This window comes from Schistocerca gregaria, chromosome 6 (genome assembly GCF_023897955.1).
Source record: "Schistocerca gregaria isolate iqSchGreg1 chromosome 6, iqSchGreg1.2, whole genome shotgun sequence".
Taxonomy (NCBI): Eukaryota; Metazoa; Arthropoda; class Insecta; order Orthoptera; family Acrididae; genus Schistocerca; species Schistocerca gregaria.
The window spans coordinates 248674674-248694747 of NC_064925.1; the positions used below are offsets into that span (position 1 = coordinate 248674674).

At 43.4% G+C, this 20074-nt stretch overlaps 1 protein-coding gene across 4 annotated transcripts in view; it reads right to left on the minus strand.

The window, feature by feature from the left end:
• Positions 1-20074, minus strand: part of LOC126278568 (protein unc-80 homolog) — a 953735-nt gene that overhangs the window by 777972 nt on the left and 155689 nt on the right. For all 4 annotated transcript variants that reach the window (XM_049978772.1, XM_049978771.1, XM_049978773.1 and 1 more), the window contains exon 4: positions 11679-11705. In XM_049978772.1, coding sequence (XP_049834729.1) covers positions 11679-11705 — 27 coding nt within the window. The remainder of the gene's footprint in view (positions 1-11678; positions 11706-20074) is intronic.

The window sequence follows — 20074 nt, forward strand, 5'->3', positions numbered from 1 at the left end:
AAACTGTGGTCAATGATCCAAGCCTGCACGTTCCGTCCCTTAAACGTTAATCGTGTGGAATCAAAATTTGCGATTGGCTTCATTTATGATTCATGTGCGGACATAGCATTCTTACAAGAGGTGTTATTTACTCATTTCTCCTTACCTGTTTTTTTTTTACGTTCTTTAATATAGCACCCGAATATTCTATGGGGACCGCCTTATTCTTTCGCGCATGCATTCCGATTGCTGAGGTGCAAATGCTGGATTCTGGCAGGAGTATAGGCGTCAACGTTGGTTCTTTTATATGAGCCGTCTGGCACTGGTCGCACAGAGAATCGTTCGCGTTTTTATAAAGAGTTGTGTAAGAGTTTTCCGGGTATTCTGTTGGGTCGTGATTTTAACTGTGTGTTGCGTCCTGAAGATCAATCTCCGAATTTTAATTTATGTCGTGAAGTACATGAATTGGTCCGCTCCTTAAGCCTGAAAGATGTTTGGATAGATAAATACCCGGCGTTACTTAAATTAACCCTCTTTACTGCGACTCCTAGTAATAGATGAGATAGGTTTTACTTATCAGACTGCCTGCGTGATATCATTCTTAATGTTGAAGTCATTCCTGCTTCCTTTACTGATCACTGGACTGTGACTGCTACTCTTAATTTTGTACGGTAGCTGGTCAAATTGTTTCGTGCTCCGTGGATGTTAAACGTTGTTCACCTAGCTGATCCCTCTCTCGATGACGTGATGCGAGCTGTGTGGGAGCGTACTCTACGGTCCTCTGGGAAGTACTCTTCCAGCCATGACTGGTGGACACGACTGGCAAAACAGAAGCTCAGGCAAGCTCTCATAATTTTCTGTGATGTCAACACGTGGGACTTTCGGAGAACTTAACGAATTTTACTATTACATCCTGCGTGAACTTTTTGATACTGCGGATCACACCCCACTGCGAACTGATGTTAGGCGTGTAAAGGGGAAATTGTTGACCTTGGAGAAGATACAAATGGAATGTTTGAACCTGTGACACGTTCATTGGTGACGGATGAACAGAATTCCTTAAGTCATTTCCTTAGGCATGAGGCTCATCGCCGACGCGCTAGTATTCATTCTGTCACCATAAATGATGGACGTATCATAATGGCGCAAGTTGAAATAATGCGTGTTTTACACCAATACCATGGCGACATCTACGACGTCAATGCGTCCAGTGATACATTTTACGACCCACTAATCAGCACCTTGGATATGACAATTACACCTGAACATAATGAAACGCTCTTAGCTGCCTTTCAGCTTATAAACTTGTTGTGGGATTGCCTTCTCAAAAGTCGCCGGGTCTGGATGTACTTCCCAACGAATTTTACGTGCGTTTTTGGCCTCTAGGGGGTTTTGTCTTTGCCTCCCTTATGAATGAAGTGTTAGAGGGAAGCGTGGCGCTGACCTCGTTCAAAGTGGGGAAAATTATTTAATCCCGAAAAGCCCTGGACCGGCTGCCCCTGATAACTTCCGCCCAATTACTTTGTTAAACTTTGATTATAAGACTATGGGGAGGGCAGTTAATAGCAGGATTTCGGCTTTGATGGAGACGATTGTTGCAAAACATCAAAGTTGCGTACCTGGTCTTACACTTATAGTCGAGTGTCGTGACGTGGTTTCGGTCGCTGCTGTAATGTCCGTCCCTTGTGCCCTTGCTTTTCTATGCTTTGATAAGGCATTTGATCGTGTCAATCACGACTTTTTGCTTAGGATTCTGGAAACTGTTGGCTTTACTGTTGACACACGGCGAGTGCTCTCAAATCTGTTTACTGCTATTTCAGCTTCGGTGGTTGTCAATGGTCAACTGACGTCACCGATAAATATCCGCCGGGGAGTGTCCCAAGGAACCCCGCTATCAATGATTTTGTTTGTGTAGTATGTGGAGCCCCTATTTCGGATGCGGGTATCCCGGCTTAAAGGTTGTACGCTTTCTGCAGAGGCTATAGCTGTTCGTGCATATGCGAATGACATGATGGTTCTACTCGCCATCCTGCGGAAATACCTTGACTGAAGGCTGTAATCAATGATTATTGTCGGATTTCTGGTGCACTACTTAATGAAGATATGTTCAGGTTTCTTACTTTGAGAGGTTTTGATGACGCGATTTTTCCATGGGTTACAGCAGTGGATCAGCATATGTCTCTCGGTATCATTACTGATCGTTGTCCAGTCAAAAAGGTGACGCTCAACTGGAAGTCTTTTACGTACAAAATTCAGGGAACGATAATAGAACATGAAAGGTGTTCTCTTACTCTGCTCCACAAAGTCCGAATACTGGATGCATATGTCTTGTGCAAAGCGTATTACGTATCCCAAGCTTATCTGCTTCCCTCGATGATGGCGAAGAAACTACAACAGTTGTCTAGTCGTTTCTTAAGCAAACGATATGTCTTTCGCTCACGGTATGAGGTGGTGTCGAAGCCTCGTTCCTCTGCGGGGGTTGGACTTAGCAATGCTATATGTGCGACGTACTATTTTGACGATAACTCAAGAAACACACACTTTCACGTCCATTTATTTCTCTATGTCCATCCTGCTAGTCTTGATTCCCCCCCCCCCCTCCCCACTGATGTTTGTCGCATCAATTACAAGTTGAAACACATTCGTGACTTCTGTCTTGCGTTGAGCTATTTAGGGGCTGACCCGTCCTCACAATGAAATTCCTAAAGACTCGTTGGGAAGGAGTTCCTTGCCTTGGATGAATCTCTCTGAAAGAGGATCGCCTCAAACAACCAGGATGGCAGTTTTGTCCAATGTCAGTCTTCCGAGTTTAGCGTTGCGCGTAGCGTCCACTTGGTATACGGTAGTAAATAACTTGATTCTAACAAACGAGCAACTTTTCCATATTGGGATTAGCGACACGAATTTATGTAATTGTACGTCTAGTGGAGGTCATGTGGCAAACTGGTATTGGATTAGGAGACAATAGGCCCTCCTTACTCGATCTAAGACTAGGGATATCATATTGCGCCCAGATTCTTCCTTATTTCCACGGCCGAAAACCCATATAGTAATGTGGTTGCTGGGACACTTCATTATATCGTAGAAGCCGGAGGGGGGGGGGGGGGATATGTTTGCTACTTCCTCGATATCGAGACCTATTCGCCAATATGTTGCATCTTGTTTTGCATCGGCAAGGTGTTGGTTAATTTCAGTTTCCTGATGATAGGTGTTTTCCTTCCATCTGGTTTGCTCCGACTTGTTCTCTCCTAGAATCCTTGATAGTTTTGTTTTGTGTTTTGCCTCAGCATCGCTCCGGTTCTATTGTATAATGTGTACAGATGAAGTACATAGACACATTAGCGTACATAATCCTTGCAGTCAAATTGGAAATTTTTTTCTAGACGTAAGGTTTAGTTTGCGATTTAGACTATAATCTGATTTGGTTGTCTTTCAGCTTTTAGATACTATATAAAAATAGAAAGTAATTTTAAAAAATAAAAAATCAATCAGAATTATAAAAATTAATAAAATATGAAAAATAAATATTGTTGATATATGACATGAGAGCTGGGTAGTGGTTTTCCGCATATCTTCTCGAGTTTTTTGATTTACATTTTTATTTATTATCCTCTTATCATAATTAACCCTTTCGCACATCTGGAGCTTCAATTTCATGTTGATTTGATTATGATCTCCAGAAGTTTCATGATAGGGTAATACCAAGTCACTCTGATAACAATAAGTAGAGATGGCCGTGGCGGTTAAAAAAAAGCGATCAACTGTATCGGTCCTACTTTCTTATGTTTGAGGTGTGGATTCGATTCCCACTTCCGATATGTATTTTAAACACGCGTTGGTGACAAAATTCGATGTCTAACGTCTGATCTTACTTAGTTAACAATCTGATTACGCTCTGGGTTTGAGTGCCCGTCACAAAACTTTACATCATGGCATTTCGTTTTAAACATGTGCAAACTTTATCACTTCACATTATATTAAATGTTCTTCGTGGTTAGTTAACGGAAATATAAGGGTATTGACAGGATTCCACACAGAGTGCAAAAATTTTCAAGTTCACATTTGCTGACTGATACTGGTGAAAACTACCATATTTTTCGTCTCTTTATGCCTAGTAACCAATGACGAACGTTGCTTTGATCGATTCTCGCTCAGGCAAGAAATCTTTGCTTAGCTACAGTAGCCATAGGTGCTTGGTTTCAATACAGATCTAGAACAAAAAGTGCATCATGTCGTTTAAAGTTCAAACATGTGCACAAATAATTGCTCAGTCCATATCTGCATCTACATCAACGTGATTACTCTGCTATTCATAATAAAGTGTCTGGAAGAGGGTACGATGAAACACCTTCAAGCTGTCTCTTCACCGTTCCACTCTCGAATGGCGCACGGGAAAGACGAGCACTTAAATTTTTCTGTGCGAGCTTTGATTTCTGTAATTTTATCGTGATGATCATTTCTACCTAAGTAGGTGGGTGCCAACAGAATGTTTTCGCAATAGTAGGAGAAAATTGGTGGTTGAAATTTCATGAGAAGATCCCGCCGCAACGAAAAACGCCTTTGTTTTAATGATTCCCACTCAAATTCACGTATCATGCCAACAGTGCAGAAATTGTATCCGAGTGTTGGGATAGCCCCACCCAACATCCGGAGGGCCATTGCTGCAGACACTGAGAGAACAAAGCAGGAGAATGACCGCCGACATCCTCTGTACGGTCATCAGACAGCAAGATCCCGCCTTAAATCCCGCAAGAGTTTCCTTGCTAGGACTGCGCCACTGGAGGGAGCACCAGAGGCAATTCGTCTTGCAACATGGAAGAGGTCACTGCCCGTAGACGTCTCACCAAAAGAACAACTAGCTCCTGGCGCAAACCTATAATACCCTGTATGGGAGTCCCTCAACCGTCTAAGGAAGGGCCTCCCCCGATGCAGGACCAACCTGAAGAAATGGGGAATCCTTCCAGTGAGCGCTGGCACCTTGTGCGACTGCGGAACTGAAGAAGATCCGAGCCACCTACTTGTATGCCCCCTCCTGGACAACCCCTGCGCAATAAAAGATGTTTACGCAGGAAATGACGGAGTTATCGCAGCTGCTATCTTTTTGGAAATGCTGACCGGACACGGAAATGAATGTCTGTTTCACTATTTCCCCTATTTCGGGATAATACAAAACGAGCCGCCCTTCTTTAAAGTTTTTCGATGCTATCTGTAAGTCACACCTGACGCGGATCCCACACAACACAGCAATACTCTAGAATAGGGCGGACAAACGTGGTGTAAGCAGTCTCTTTAGTTGACCTCTTGCACCTTCTAAGTGTTCTGCCAGTGAATCGCAGTCTTTGGTTTGCTCTGCCCACAACATTATCTATGTGATCGTTCCAATTTCGGTTATTTGTTACTAGAATCCCTAAGTATTTAGTTCAATTCACAGCCTTCAGATTTGTGTGACTTATCGCGTAATAGAAATTTAGCGGATTTCTTTTAGTACTCACGTGTATAACTTCAAACTTTTATTTATTCAGGGTCAATTGTCACTTTTCGAACCATACAGATAACTTATCTAAATCGTTTTGCTATTCGTTTTGGTCATATGATGACTTTACAAGACGGTAAATGACAACATCATCTGCAAACAATCTAAGACGGCTACTCAGATTGTTTCCTATGTCGTTAATATACGTAGATCAGGAACAATAGAGGGCCTACAACACTTACTTGAGGAACGCCGGATTTAACTTCTGTTTTACTCTATGACTTTCCGTCTATTACGAACTGTGACCTTTCTTTCAGGAAATCACGAATCCAGTCGCACAACTGAGGCGATACTCCGTAGGCACGCAGTTTGGTTAGAAGACGCTTGTGAGGAACGGTATCGAAAGCCTTCTGTAAAATCTAAAAACGTAGAATCTATTTGACATCTCCTGTCGATAGCACTCATTACGTCATGAGTAGAAAGAGCTAGTTGAGTTGCACAGGAACGACGTGTGGCAATAAATAGTTTTCTTCGAGGTAATTCATAATGTTTGAAGACAGTATATGTTCCAAAACCCTACTTCAAATCAACGTTAGTTATATGGGCCTGTAATTCAGCGGACTGCTCAGTTTCCCTTTTTGGGTATTGGTGTAACTTGAGAAATTTTCCATTCTTCCGGTAACTCTACTTTAGTGGCACAGTCATCAGTGATTTCACCGTTGTTATCGTGCAGTGAAGGTATCGATTGCGTCTTGCCACTGGTGTGCTTTACGCATGACCTGGATCTCTTTGGGTTTTCTGCCAGATTCCGAGACAGAGTTTCTTTGTGAAAATTATTAAAATCATCTCGCATTAAAGTTCGCGCTGTATTTCGAACTTCTGCAAAGCTTTGCCAATACTGAGTATTTTACGTTCTTTCAAATTTGGTATCCTTTTTTCGTTGCTTCTGCAACAGCGATCTGACCAGTTTTGTGTACAATGGGGGAACAGTACCATCACTTGCCATCGATACTATCTCTTTGAAATCATTCCACATCTTTTCAGCGCTTACGTGATCAGATCGGAAGGAGTGGAGACTGTTCCTTAAAATGGCGTTAAGAGCATTTTTATCAGTGTTTTTTAAATAGATGTACTTTGACTTTGTTTTCGATGATTGTGGGTCTTACGGTATTTACCCTAGCAGCAACTGTCTTGCCGTCACTAATCCTTGTATTCGTTATGATGCTGCCTATTTGTCCAGGATTATTTGTTGCTAACGGGTCAAGTATACTTTCGCTATCAGTGATGATTATAGAGGAATTAGTGGTGATACGACGTTAACTTTGACTTTTCCATAGAGAGCTTTCCGCTGCTAATCGCGTTGCTTTTAACTGGTTAGCTGAAAATCCAGTTTATGACAAGCCACACGGACCAGGAACGAAGTTAGTCAGGTGTGGGAAATCCTTTTGAAGAGCAGAAAGACTTCGAATCGCCATAGAATTTCAGAAGTCCAGATATTGTCTCAAAATCTCTTGCTCATAAAAATATTTAAATTTGCCTATAGACTGCTGGAATGAATTATGTGACGAAGTTAGTTAAGTTAAATTCCGATGAGTGTGGTAGTGATTTTGAAATATCACTAACTGTAATAAAATTCAGTTTATAAGCGTTGAGGACTGTCTCACCTGTTATAACGCATTCCCTAGTGTTTACAGTATTGTCGTTTTGATTTACATCTTAACTGATTACCTTAAAGAACAGTGTTCTCTAGTGAATTCTTGTAGTATCCATTTCGTATAGTCAAACTACTACACTGCAAATAGTTTAGAGGACTTGCATCACAGCTACATTATGTGGGCTGCATGAAAATCAGGCGAAACACAATTCAGGTCTTTCGAATACTTTTAGGTATGACAGAACATTTCATTCTCTGGTGCCACTGGACACAGCCCTTGAGGGTGTGTTTAAAGCGTACTGTATTTCCGGTGTTAATGGAGTGAAACATACGCATCGAGCATGATATTTAGTTTAGAAATTCTTTACTATTAGAACTACTTCCAATAAAGTTTGCTGACACTATCCACATATGCCAGCGAATATACCTGCAACATTATGTCACTGTAAGGCTAGTAACTAAGAAGGTACGACATGATAGACATAGAGATGCATGAAAAAGTAGAATTTTGAGTTTGCAGCGAGAGCGGTTTTACGTGTTTAAAGTAAAATATTTAACATATTAACGTATTTGGAAAGTAAATAGGCGTCTGGAGCTGTTTATACATGGGAGTTCGATTGTTTAAATAGTCTGGGGTGGGGGTTACTGGTTGCGGAGAAGTAGCTTAGTCATAGCCGTGTTGGATCACCTTATACCTACATACACTCCTGGAAATTGAAATAAGAACACCGTGAATTCATTGTCCCAGGAAGGGGAAACTTTTTTGACACATTCCTGAGGTCAGATACATCACATGATCACACTGACAGAACCACAGGCACATAGACACAGGCAACAGAGCATGCACAATGTCAGCACTAGTACAGTGTATATCCACCTTTCGCGGCAATGCAGGCTGCTATTCTCCCATGGAGACGATCGTAGAGATGCTGGATGTAGTCCTGTGGAACGGCTTGCCATGCCATTTCCACCTGGCGCCTCAGTTGGACCAGCGTTCGTGCTGGACGTGCAGACCGCGTGAGACGACGCTTCATCCAGTCCCAATCATGCTCAATGGGGGACAGATCCGGAGATCTTGCTGGCCAGGGTAGTTGACTTACACCTTCTAGAGCACGTTGGGTGGCACAGGATACATGCGGACGTGCATTGTCCTGTTGGAACAGCAAGTTCCCTTGCCGGTCTAGGAATGGTAGAACGATGGGTTCGATGACGGTTTGGATGTACCGTGCACTATTCAGTGTCCCCTCGACGATCACCAGAGGTGTACGGCCAGTGTAGGAGATCGCTCCCCACGCCATGATGCCGGGTGTTGGCCCTGTGTGCCTCGGTCGTATGCAGTCCTGATTGTGGCGCTCACCTGCACGGCGCCAAACACGCATACGACCATCATTGGCACCAAGGCAGAAGCGACTCTCATCGCTGAAGACGACACGTCTGCATTCGTCCCTCCATTCACGCCTGTCGCGACACCACTGGAGGCGGGCTGCACGATGTTGGGGCATGATCGGAAGACGGCCTAACGGTGTGCGGGACCGTAGCCCAGCTTCATGGAGACGGTTGCGAATGGTCCTCGCCGATACCCCAGGAGCAACAGTGTCCCTAATTTGCTGGGAAGTGGCGGTGCGGTCCCCTACGGCACTGCGTAGGATCCTACGGTCTTGGCGTGCATCCGTGCGTCGCTGCGGTCCGGTCCCAGGTCGACGGGCACGTGCACCTTCCGCCGACCACTGGCGACAACATCGATGTACTGTGGAGACCTCACGCCCCACGTGTTGAGCGATTCCGCCACCCGGCCTCCCGCATGCCCACTATACGCCCTCGCTCAAAGTCCGTCAACTGCACATACGGTTCACGTCCACGCTGTCGCGGCATGCTACCAGTGTTAAAGACTGCGATGGAGCTCCGTATGCCACGGCAAACTGGCTGACACTGACGGTGGCGGTGCACAAATGCTGCGCAGCTAGCGCCATTCGACGGCCAACACCGTGGTTCCTGGTGTGTCCGCTGTGCCGTGCGTGTGATCATTGCTTGTACAGCCCTCTCGCAGTGTCCGGAGCAAGTATGGTGGGTCTGACACACCGGTGTCAATGTGTTCTTTTTTCCATTTCCAGGAGTGTATGTTTACAAGCGCCGGCACATATAACTTTGACCCTCTGTAGCGTAGTAGGATGACGTTTCCGGACATGGGTTCCTGTTCAAAATATTATGTACTCACTCCTCCTTACAAGTCCTAGGCGTTTGTAACGGGAATTTCCGGATACCTTGTATGTGTATCTATACCGGAATTGACTGGGAAATAGCTGTGTAACGACTGGGCGAAGGACACTCGCCCCTGTTCGGGAAGTTTCCGAATGACATAGAAGCGTTATGCTTCTCGCGTAATCACCTCTGGAAAGCTGCCTTTATTCCCCCCCCCCCCCCTCCCCCAACGTACCGCCCCAGACTTAGTCAGTCGTCGTTGAATATTTGTGATGTACTCTGACATCCATTCTGTGCCAGACAACGCTGCACCAATGACGCAGCCAACACCGTCACGAACCTCAAACCTTCGACCATTGACTAACCAGCCAGGCGCTTCGGCCAAGCCGTCTTCGCATCTGCAGAGGTTCAAACTGAGGCTTCCTTCACCTTGTGCCACTGGGACCAGATGCAGTCTGCCGTATTCTCGGTGACATCAGCCATGCGGGGGTGTCGAGATACAGATCGGTAACATAAGTAGATGAAGTTAAGGGAAGTAGATGAAGTTAAGGAATTCTGTTACCTAGGCAGTAAAATAATCAACGACGAACGGAGCAAGGAGGACATCAAAATGAGACTAGCAATGGCAAAAAGGGCACTCCTGGCCAAGAGAAGTCTACTAATATCAAATATCGGCCTTAATTTGAGGAAGAAATGTCTGAGACTGTACGTTGGTGTGTAGTAATGTATGGTAGTGAAACACAGATTGTGGGAAAACCAGAACAGAAGAGAATCGAAGCATTTGAGATGTGGTGCTACAGACGAATGTTGGAAATTAGGTGGACTGATAAAGTAACAAATGAGGAGGTTTTGCGCAGAATCAGAGAGGAATGGAACATGTGGAAAACACTGATAAGGAGAAGGGATAGGACGATAGGGCATCTGGTAAGACATGAGGGAATGACTTCCATGGTTCTAGAGGGAGCTTTAGAGGGTGAAAACTGTAGAGGAAGACAGAGATTGGAATACATCCAACAAATTATTGAGGACGTAGGTTGGAAGTGCTACTCTGAGATGGAGAGGTTAGCGCAGGAGAGGAATTCGTGGCGGGCCGCATCAAACCAGTCAGAAGACTGATGCCATCCCTTGACACGGAAGTAGTTGTGGTGGCTGATGGTCTGCACTGCCACTGTCTAGGTGTGACAGGAGATCAGCCCAACGGGAGATGCCATGTCGGTGCATTTGCTGCGCTCACCAGGGATCATCCACCTCCATGGGATACTGACTAATGTAAAGAAAAAGCAATACAAGGTTTCTTGTATCTAAGAGTTGCCTTCTTCTGCTCCACCCTCTTCCATCTCTAGTAGATAATCGATGCCCACAGTCTCTAACGTGTCGTTGATAAGGCTACCAGGCAACTGAATAATGAAGTTTGGATCGAAATTCGCTAGCAGCGTCAAATGAAATATTTTGTAAGGCGACAGCCTCTGCACAGTCATGGCTTATTTCATCAAACTAAGTTAATGAATTAAGAAGGAATACAAATTAAGTAAATTAAGTTCTGAATGAGATTTTCACTCTGCAGCGGAGTGTGCACTGATATGAAACTTCCTGGCAGATTAATACTGTGTGCCCGACCGAGACTCGAACTCGGGACCTTTGCCTTTCGCGGGCAAGCGCTCTACCATCCGAGCTACCGAAGCACGACTCACGCCCGGTACTCCCAGCTTTACTTCGGCCAGTATCCGTCTCCTACCTTCCAAACTTTACAGAAGCTCTCCTGCGAACCTTGCAGAACTAGCACTCCTGAAAGAAAGGATATTGCGGAGACATGGCTTAGCCACAGCCTGGGGGATGTTTCCAGAATGAGATTTTCACTCTGCAGCGGAGTGTGCACTGATATGAAACTTCCTGGGAGATTAAAACTGTGTGCCCGACCGAGACTCGAACTATGTGTATACAGAAGGCAAAGGTCCCGAGTTCGAGTCTCGGTCGGGCACACAGTTTTAATCTGCCAGGAAGTTTCAGTTTTAAATTAAGTCCTATCAAAGCTAAAGACAAAAGGAAACTTTTTAAGTATTAATTACTATTTATATATTTACAGAAAGTATCTTTGAAATTTTTGATCTTGTTACATTAAGCCGTGCAACACTATGAGTCATAAAGGAGACTGATTAAGTATTAATTACTATTTATATGTATACACATAGTATCTTTGAAATTTTTCACCTTCTTGTGACATTAAGCCGTGCAACACTCTGAGCCATAAAATACTTCAAAATCGCAGAAGTACGTACATTTATTTTTCTGCTTTCAGCTATAAGCAACATGATTGCATGCAGCAAAAACAAAGAAACGAAACAGGTAAACACCATGCATATGAAACACACTTACGTGATGGCCAGGAGCGTGCTGGCAGAACTGGTAACAACAGCGTGAACAGACAGGAAAAGAATACACTCAACACAGCGGAGAGAACACAGAGCGGCGCGCAGTGAACATACGAAAGCGCGTGTGCGTGTTACGACACAAGGAGAGACGTGAAGTAACCAATTTTGGGAGGCGATGCGTATCAGTGAAAACAATTTACCGCTACCAAGAATAACATGAAGGCAATATTTTTAAAAAGCAACAACCGATCTCCTATTAAATCTCTCCTTGTACCGTTTTTAGCGAAAAATGACAATAGTCTCAGAACATTAAAACTTCTGTCAGACTGAAATCTTGCCTCTCGTAGTTATTTTATATAAACATTGTATTTTATTTATGTGGATTGATTGTAGATTGTAGCAGTCCTCTCTCTACACATGTTAAGAGATATAATCTGATCTGATATTCTTTCATCAGTTTTAAGACGTTGTTTTGATGTGTCCTACATCCACAATTATAATTCTTTTCTAGTCAGAGGGGACCCTTCTCTTTGAAAGATAAAGTTAACAGTGAATGTAGTTGTTGACTTTATAGTCGCAAATTCGTTACCTGATTATGTTAAAATCATTTCGAACTGTCCGCATACTGCATTAAGTGCCATTTATCGTTTGATTATGATCCTCTACTCTAGCCTCATCCGTGAACTTATAGAACGTTTTCTGATTTTACGGGAATTGAGTCAAACGCTTTTGTTTCGCTGTCTGTCATAAGGCTATAATGTTCAGTGAAAAATATTTCCAGTAGAGTCTGCTATTAGCTTGAATGTTCAACGTTTCTGAAGACGTTGGGTAGTTCATAGACCCTTCACTAATGCCTGGGACTGAAGCATTGTTTCTTGAACTACAGAAAAATTGTCGAAATCGGATGGAGATAACTCTTTGCTCGTAATTTACGTGGTGTTTCATTAGTTGTAATATTCGCTAGTGATGTTCTTGCAGGTTCTCAGTGTGCAGGAATAACCTGATGGTCTTCAGAATTTGTTTTTTATGTCATCATCTTCATCTGCATCGGTACGGCACAAGCTCGATATAATTATGTGGCATATTGTAGTTCTGGTACCACTGATGTTATTCCCTTTCCTGCTCCAAATGCAAATGGCGCACATAATCCGTCAGTCTCAGTGTAGCGTTTATCGTAGCTTAGGAAGCCAATAGGAACATTAGCTCATGGAAGGAAAGCAATAGCAGCTTTCAATCATAGAAGGAGAGTGATATCTCCGTTTGGATCAAATCTGATGTTGAAATTCTTCTTCTCCCTAACTCTCTCCCGTGCATCCTCTATCGTCCTCCATCGTTCCTCTCCTTCCCCTTCACCTCACTTCCCTATTTCCCATTTCTATTTAATTTCTTGGAAACTGGCTGAAGAAATAAAACAGTCAGTCAGAGAGCTTACTGCAGAAGGATGAGGCGGCATAACAGAATTCTCATCCATTGGTGATGACAACTGCGTAACGTGTGCATGTGACTGTCCACCATGCAGCTGCAAGAGGCATGTACGAGAGTTGGAACTTTAATAGTGGCAACTATTTATTTACAGGTAATACAAAATAGATACGTGTTTCAAAGTTTTACTGACCTTCAAAGTAGTCACCAGCATTGTGTATAACCCGTTGCCAGTGATGTGGAAGTCGTAGAATACTCTTAGCAGTGCCAGTTGTGTTGACAATTCGAGCGGCGCGATCTATTGCCCGACGAATTTTTAGCAGTTCTGAAGCGAATGCCGTGAAGTGTTTCCTTCAGCTTCGAAATCGAGTTGAACTCACGAGGGTTTAAGTCAGGGGAGTGCAGTAGGTGGTATAGCACTTAGCAGCCCCATCAGTCAAACAAATCAGTAACAGCTTGCACTGTATGTGCTTGAGCATTGTCCTACGAAATGATGGTCAGGTCCTGCAGAATGTGTCATCACTTCCGTCTCTAAGCTGGTCGTAGGTTGTGTTCCAAAACTGAAGAGCATAGTGACAGAAGTGATGACACTTTCTGCAGGACCTGACCATCATTTTGCAGGACAATGCTCAAGCACGTACAGTGCAAACTGTTGATAATTTGTTTGATTGATGGGGCTGCTGTGTGCTATACCACCCACTGAACTCCCCTGACTTAAGCTCTCGTGAGCTAAAATCGATTTCTAAACTGAAGGAAACACTTCACGGTATTCGCTTCAGAACTGATACAAATTCGTCTGGCAATAGACCGCGCCGATCGAACTGCTAACACAACTGGCACTACCAAGAGTATCCTACGGCTTCCACATCGCTGGCAACGGGTTATACACAATGCTGGTGACTACTTTGAAGGTCAGTAAAGCTTTGAAATACGTATCTATTTTGTACGAGCTGTAAATAAATAGTTGCCACCATTAAAGTTCCAACGTACTTCGCCTGTGAGCCCACAGCAGCTAAGTGCTTATATACGAATTCTCTTACAGAGTAAACTATGTCTTAAAAGCTATCACATAATACACTGTAGGTAGTTGTCCATATATTCATAGAGGCATAACATTCCGTTTGCCACGCTTCTTCAAACAACCAGTCATTCTCTCATGATGGAAAAACAGCACAGGAAAAACATTGAGACGTGCATGCCAATGTATTACGGATGTTTTTGTTACATCAACAGAATACGTCAACTGCATCTCTGTTGTATCTGCAATTAATGCGTTACAATTTCATAATATAGCTGTAACCAGTGTACCACAATTACATTTACATAATCTACAATACATAATTTACGATTTCAGTACATTACATTAACATCTATGTTACATCTCAACCAGTAGGCTGCAATTTCATCTTCAATTACGACCAGTATTTTACCTCTAAATCAATATTAGATTGTCTGTTACACACACAGTTGCTGACTAATCATATCTTTTTGAAAATAACCTCTCATTATACGGCTCACTTTATCATTGAATAAGAATAGTTTATCGTCTTTTGCCAATAATGCCAATCCACATTGCTTCATGGTGGAAGATGCATGTGGTTCGGATTGAATAACATACTGAACAGCAAAATTATTAATATTATTGATAACGCATTTTCGGTAGCCATAGTGCTTAATTTCTTAGCTGGTTAGTGCTTCATACCTTTCACTCTACTCCAGGGGAAGCCAAGAGTTTAGCTCGTATGACACAGTGCTCAGTTTGGCTACACGCTCTCCCCGCTGCTACGCCATGCTGTCTGAGTTGAGTAGGGGAAGAGGAAGAAGTTGCGAATGCGCCATATTAAAATGGCGCCGTGGTTTCATGTTTACCATCAACGTAGACCACAACAAAACAAATTTTCAGTATCATTTAACTCTTTTTGGTGGACTTCATGTGGTACAAACTGTCGGCAATTATTTCCCTTGCTGTTACCAACAGGATGGCGCCACATGCCACAAGGTTAGAGTGAACGTAGCTGAGGTCGAATCATTTTTCCCCTGCAGAGTGATTTCGAAAGGACTGTGGCCCCCAAGGTCGCCTGATTTAAAACCACCTGACATTTTCTTCTGGAATGGTTTAAAAGGCAAGGTCTACAGGAATAAACCATACAACTTGGAAGATTTACGAGAGAACATCATCCGTGAAATCCATGCAGTGACACCAGACGTTCTAGCAACAATATTCGAGAATCTACAGCGTCGTGTTCAACTGCGCGCGGTAACTTCCAGCACCTTTCGTGGTTCACCTTAATTTCCCCATGAACTAAGAATGACATGTTCATTTCATTTCATTTGCCGCTGACCGATGTTGCCGAGCGGTTCTAGGCGCTTCAGTCTGGAACCGCACTGCTGCTAAGGTCGCAGGTTCGAATCCTGCTTTGGGCATGGATGTGTGTGATGTCCTTAGGTTAGTTAGGTTTAAGTAGTTCTAAGTCCAGGGGACTGATCACCTCAGATATTAAGTCCCATAGTGCTTAGAGCAAATTGAACCATTTCATTTACCGATATTTATCAAGGCCTTTAAATGTAATTTAAGCAAATGTTTGTTTGTGGGGCCTCTTTCGAGTGGGACACCATGTACTTGTTATGTGTAATATATACATATCATAAGAGTTAGGAGTATCTACAGCTGAGAAATTATGCAACACCGACCACACTATTAATCTTCTTGATTGTCTGTAGAAATGGCTACCAGCTTATGTGTGATGAGCGTACCAAATGATACAGACATCAGTTACATTTTAGAATTAGACCTGGCATTATCACCAGAAAAAATCGTACCACCGACTATGGTCAACGAATCAGAGTCCCAAAGAAGCTGTTTTCCACATTACACGATAAAAAATATATGATTCACTACAGAAATTTAAAGCAGTGTCTGAACTATAATCTTTTTCTAAACAAAACCACCGGATATTATGCTCCCTGGATGAAACAGGATAGACATGAATTCTGAGAAACACATGAATGGAAGAAATGATCTTGAAAAAATTTTTTTTTCAAATTTATGAATTACAGTCGTTTTGGCAGAACTTTACAAAATGCAAGAAAAATGAATGATGGTAATCTGGTAACAACTTGGGGACATACTCGTAGACCTGAAGCTGCTGTTCTGACTGTGAGTCAGGCGCAGTGTCGTTGTTAACGTTGCTGTTGGCTTACATAGATTTAATGCAGTTTTTGACAAATTCATAGTTGTAGTATATTCCTATTATGGGTATAGACCGACGAACCTGAATTGGAGGAAAAAATGTTAAAATGTGTTATAGAGACACAGATAGTTTGATATATTATATAATTATCTCAAATATGTTTGGTGATATTAAAAGTGATGAGCACAGGCGGTTTGACACTTCAGGTTACACCGATGATAGCATTTACAACATCTCGTGCGTCAATAAAAAGGAAGTGGGCGTAATGAAAGATGAATTATCACAGGACATTATCACACAACATATAGGACTAAGAGAAAAAAATGTGCCTCTCGAAACAAAACACAGTGCTTAAAGCATAGAACGTTGGGTGATTAGTCAGCAGCTGTGTGTGCAACAGGAGGCGATTTGAAATTAATTTAGCGGTGAAGTATTAGTTAGAGATGAAGATAAAATTGCAACCCAGGCTTATTGGATGTAGTTGTGAAACAGGAATTAATCTAATGTGCTGACATTGTACCTCACGTAAGCAGATTATGGAAACAGACTACGGAAATCTAATTTTGTTAGACTGTCTACAATTGTATTATCAAATTATAATAGCAACTGATGTATTCTGATGATTTAACAAAAACTTACGTAATATATAAACCCTGTATTGTGAGGTACATATCTCAGTGCCTTTCCTGTGATCTACATCTATCATTAGACAATGAGTGGCTGTTTAAAGCTGCGTGACAGACAGAATATTCCACCTGCATATTGACAATTACCTAGATCATATCACGTGATTGGCGTCGTGAAATGGCTTACTTTGTAAGAGAGTGCAATGGTAAGGACGTGGCTCTATGCAGACAAGCGAAGTAATGCCTTTTCTAACCTTCATGGTGCTCAATCATCTGCAGCGTTGCGCAGAAGTCATTACCACAGGATGAGAATGATTTCATGCCCAGCCCTTCCTCTTGTGGGGTAGCGTTCTGATTGGCTGTTTCATTTTTTCATTCTTCTTCAAAGAAATTATGAATAGAGAAGATGGAGGGGAAACGGGAAGTTGGGGTGGTGAGGCGAGGACGAGTGAGAATAACGAGAGAGGAAGGTTGAGTAGGGTAGGAGATGTGGTGAGGGAGAGGTGGAAGTTCGAGATGAAATTTGATCCAAATGTCGCCATAGTTTTCCTTCCATGATTCAAAGTTATTATTTCCATCCTGCTCTTTTCACCAAAATCGGAGGTGATAGTACACACCGATTACATGGGGCCATTTAAACGCGCACAGTGGCTTTAGGTAGTGCTCTTTACAATTTCTAATATGAGGCCTAGACGTATACAAAATCTGCCCTGTCAACGATCCAAGATCTCTCAACGTTATTCACATGTGAAGAGGTACCCCTTACCATTGCATCAGGCAATGGCCCCCAGTTTGTGGGGTCTGCGTTCCAAAATGTTTGCCATGAAAATAAAATTCGCACATGACGACCATGCCTTTCCACTCATCGTCAAATTCAAAGGACATTTAAAATTCAAAGAGGAAAGGCGATACAGACTGCTTCCCAAGGAAGCCTTAAGGCGCTTCCTTGAGAGATGTTGGTTCACCTTCCACCTCCCTTTAACAGTCGAAGTCCAGAAAAACTGCTAATCATGTGCTGGCACCGTTCGCTACTGGTCCTGCTGTGGCCGACGCAGAGTCCAAATCATCTTGTAAGTGCGTATTGCCAGCTGCTGGGATGATCCAAGTATGAAGTCAGAGCCCAGACGATCAGGATTATCGCAATGTATGTCACAGTCTGCAGTTGGCTGCACGCTTTTCCCTCAGCGAGCTGTTGCAAGCAGCTCGCCGAAGATTCTCTATGTACTCCTGTTCTGAGCTGAAAGTTTCAAGTAACCTTTCAGCTCAGGACACGAGGATGCAGAGGAACTGTGGCTCATGTTAAAAGAACAGTTGACCATGCTCAGAACAGTAATGTACCCAAAACAATATTTCATTATGGGAAGGGCCCTCCGTAGTATACAGACGCTGTAGAGAAACTTCTAATGAACTGGAGGCTACTGCATAACGGGCATGAGCACTGTTAAGCTCTCATCTGCAGGGATCATTTTTTTGGTTCACTGGTACTTCCCAGTCTCCTACAGATATATTTATCCGAACTGGGGGAGGGGGGGGGGGGGTCATCTAATCGAAAAGAAAACTGTTTGTTCACGCCACATAAACGCTCAGTTACGTGATGTGTAGTGTAGGCCTGACCCAATTCGGGGGCATTACAGTTCTAAACGCTATGGCGCAAGTCTAGGAAGTCACCGTTGAGCAAGTCACAGAACCTTTGAAATATCTGGTTCAAGCCATTCACTCGACTCAGAACCAGGGGTCTACAATCCATTCTGGGAACAATGTTGTACACTGTGAGCTCGTTGAACCTCCGTTAGCAACGCTGGTATTCTCAACCTCCCTTGCCAGTCGCAGGAATGATCCAAGTATAAACTCAGAGCCTAGACGACTAGGATTATCGCAATGTGTGTCACAATCTGCAGTTGGATGTACGCTTTTCCCTCAGCGATTGCGGAAGAGCCTTTACATCATTTTGAACGAGGTTCCCAGATATACACACTGACTTCACATAGTTTCTTTTCCATCCCTTGTTGCCATTTACCTAAGAGGTACAATTATTTTCTTACGCCTGAACTGCCGAGTGTTAATTGACTCCCCAACCTTTTGCGTTTGTGTTCCCTTGACAGGAGACACAACACGTTTCCCAATAGATGAAGTGGGTCTTAGTGGCTCAGTTTGAGTTTCAGTGGAAAACAACACTTCAAACTTGTTGGTTAGGGGTATAGGTGCGTTTGGTCGACCCTGGTCCCCGTCTCTCTTACAGGACGTATAGACCTGTCACTGACACGCCACTGACAGTCATGTTGACGAGTAGTGATAGATTTTGTATTACTTGGACGACAGACAGTATGCAACGGAGAGGGTTGTAGGTGTGTTTGGTATCTGTGATACGAGACTCACGATGACCCTCCCAACACACGTATTTGCAGCAGCTTGCAAACAGCAACTAACTCATCCCATACTTGAGAACAACATACGCAGTGGGCGACATTGTTCCTCGTGAAATATTTTACAGGACAATAAACAAATAACTAAACTAAGCTTGCTGAGTCTGTTTTTATGCGGCTGATGTGCTACAAGCAGTACCAGTAGCCTTTTAACTGCCAAAACGAGATACCTGCTCTGAAGAGCCAAAGAAAGTTGTACACCTGTCTAATATCGTGTAGGGCCCCCACGAGCACGCAGAATTGCCGCAATATGACGTGGCATGGAATGACTAATGTCTGAAGTAGTACTGGAGGGAACTGACGCCTGCAGGGCCGTCCATAAATACGTACGAGTACGAGGGGGTGGGATCTCTTCTGAGAATAACGTTGCAAGGCATCCCTGATACGCTCAGTAATGTTCATATCTGGGGAGTTTGGTGGCCAGTGGAAGTGTTTAAACTCAGTAGAGCGTTCCTGCAGCCACTCTGTAGCAATTCTGCTTGTGTGGGGTGTCGCATTGTCCTGCTGGAATTGCCCAAGTCAGTCGCAGTGCACAATGGACATGAATGGATCTAGGTGATCAGACGGGATGATTACGTACCTGTCACCTGTCAGAGTCGCATCTAGACGTATCAGGGTTCTGTATCACTCCAACTACACAAGCCCCCCACCATTACAGAGCCTCCAGCAGACTGAAGCCTCCACCAGTTTGAACAGTCCCCAGCTGACATGCAGGGTCCATATTTCCAGTCATCAACA